Source organism: Rhinoderma darwinii, chromosome 4, assembly GCF_050947455.1.
Source record: "Rhinoderma darwinii isolate aRhiDar2 chromosome 4, aRhiDar2.hap1, whole genome shotgun sequence".
In the NCBI taxonomy this organism is placed as follows: Eukaryota; Metazoa; Chordata; class Amphibia; order Anura; family Rhinodermatidae; genus Rhinoderma; species Rhinoderma darwinii.
Genome location: NC_134690.1, coordinates 259,143,381 through 259,145,623, shown reverse-complemented (window position 1 = coordinate 259,145,623; position 2,243 = coordinate 259,143,381). Strand labels below are relative to the sequence as shown.

Here is a 2,243-nt window from a genome sequence, read left to right as displayed (position 1 = left end):
CTATCTATCTATCTATCTATCTATCTATCTATCTATCTATCTATCTATCTATCTATCTATCTATCTATCTATACATACATACATATACATCTATAGATATATATCTATAGATCTATCTATCTATCTATCTATCTATCTATCTATCTATCTATCTATCTATCTATCTATCTATCTATCTATCTATCTATCTATCTATCTATCTATCTAGACAGATATATATATATATATATATATATATATATATATAGATATATATAGATATATATAGATATCTATATATATATATATATATATATATATATATATATAGATATATATATATATATATAGATATATCTATGTATATCATATGTCCAAATGTTGATGCATACAACTTTTATAGGGCTGTACACATGCATAATAAGCTGTTTTAGTGGGAATTAGTGAAGGGGAGCCCATGCAGTGGCCAATGTGTTGTTAGTCTGTCACTCACAGGGTTTTGTGTTTTCCTGACCAAGTTGTCCCAGTGTGGCATCACAATGAATATGAATAGGGCCTCTTGCTTAATGGGACAGTCAAACGCACCGCCCTGAATAATGGCACGTCATCCTAACAAGACCATTATAGATAGGAGGGCTTCTTTTGTCTTTCTCCTCTGCAGTAGCTCTATAAATGCTCCTATTTTTAGTCTTCGTGCAGGGCATTCACAGCTCACATTGACTACCTGAAGGAAAGAGGAGCGTGCAAGAGCTAAGGGAGAAAGTCCCTCTCTCCCTCTTCTCTCTATCTTTAGCTGACAGAGGACAACTACGTTTTATCAAGAACCGAGTAACTCTTTTAAAGGTAAAATATTCATAAAATGAATTCTGATTCCAGCTCAATGTCCAGCAGAGCCTCATCTCCAGATATGGATGAGATGTATCTCAGAGGTCACCACCCTCATCATCATCATCACCACCACCATCACCAGGACAGCAGAATGAACTCTGTATCCTCTACACAGAATGACAACATGCAAAAGATGTCAGATGAAGTCATTGCAAGGCACAGTTCTAAATCTGAAGGAGAAAGCAACAAATATAAAATTAAAAAGCAACCGTCGGAGCAAGATGTGCAGAAGCTGAGACTGAAAATCAATGGCAGGGAGCGTAAAAGAATGCATGACCTGAACATTGCCATGGACAGCCTGAGGGAAGTCATGCCCTATGCTCATGGACCGTCAGTGAGAAAACTTTCCAAAATTGCTACTCTTCTGCTTGCAAGAAACTACATCTTGATGATCACAAGTTCACTGGAGGAAATGAAGCGGCTAGTGGGTGAGATCTATGGGGGACATCACTCTGCATTTCACTGTGGGACTGTGGGACATTCTGCCACTTACCCAGTTCACCCACCTAACGCCATCCATCAGGTGCATCCCATCCTGGGAAGTGCATTGTCTTCTAGTAACACCTCTGGCCTTTGTGAATCATTACCAGGAATTGGCAGTATTAGACCAGCACATTCACTGCTCAAAACTACATTGACCCATCCACTCCCACTTGGCAGCAGTTTTCAGCATTGGGCAGGCCTCCCATGTCCTTGTACTATCTGTCAGATGCCACCACCACCACCACCACAGCTGTCTACTCTATCAGGCAGCCTGAACAGGATCGCTGCAGAAACTAAGGACTTACTGAAATGATTTTATACACTGTATATACAATAACATGCTTGAGAGCTAAATATCACTTTTCATGTATTGGTATTTATTGCAAATATAAATATATATTGGTGGTGATGGATGATGATGCAAATAAATATCCTGTTTGCATGCATTATTTTTTATTTTCCTATGGCATTGTTTAGTTTTCCCACCATCCTTTTTGTTTTATAAAGATTAAATATCTCAAAAAGTTGAAGATTAGGTGAACTGTTGTGATAATATGTTATATGTAAGTTTGTTGTCATAATGTAAATATATTCAGGGAAATGAATAGTTAAAAAAGTTACTATAGCATGTTATACAGCAAATCTGTGGAAGATTGTCCAATACCTGTGTATGTCATTTCCACCGGAGAATTGAAAAGACCCATGCATGCTAAGTCTTGTGGAATATTTGACTTGCAACTGTACAATTTTCCTTGTAACAAGGATTTTATGAGTGAATTCTTTAATCTGACATTTCCGGTGTCAATGTGACTGTACATAGTAGAAGAATAGAAGACTCTAGAAGTGTCTGTTCCCAGTTCTAAAACAAATTCTATACTGGTGTCCAGTTTAAA

At 37.3% G+C, this 2,243-nt stretch overlaps 1 protein-coding gene across 1 annotated transcript; it reads left to right on the top strand.

Annotated features, from left to right (window-relative positions):
- Positions 1-713: 713 nt before the first annotated feature.
- LOC142761089 (oligodendrocyte transcription factor 3-like) lies at positions 714-1,749 on the top strand. The gene has a single exon (XM_075864275.1). The coding sequence runs from the start codon at positions 839-841 to the stop codon at positions 1,661-1,663; it is 825 nt and encodes a 274-aa protein (XP_075720390.1). The 5' UTR covers positions 714-838; the 3' UTR covers positions 1,664-1,749.
- Positions 1,750-2,243: the final 494 nt, after the last annotated feature.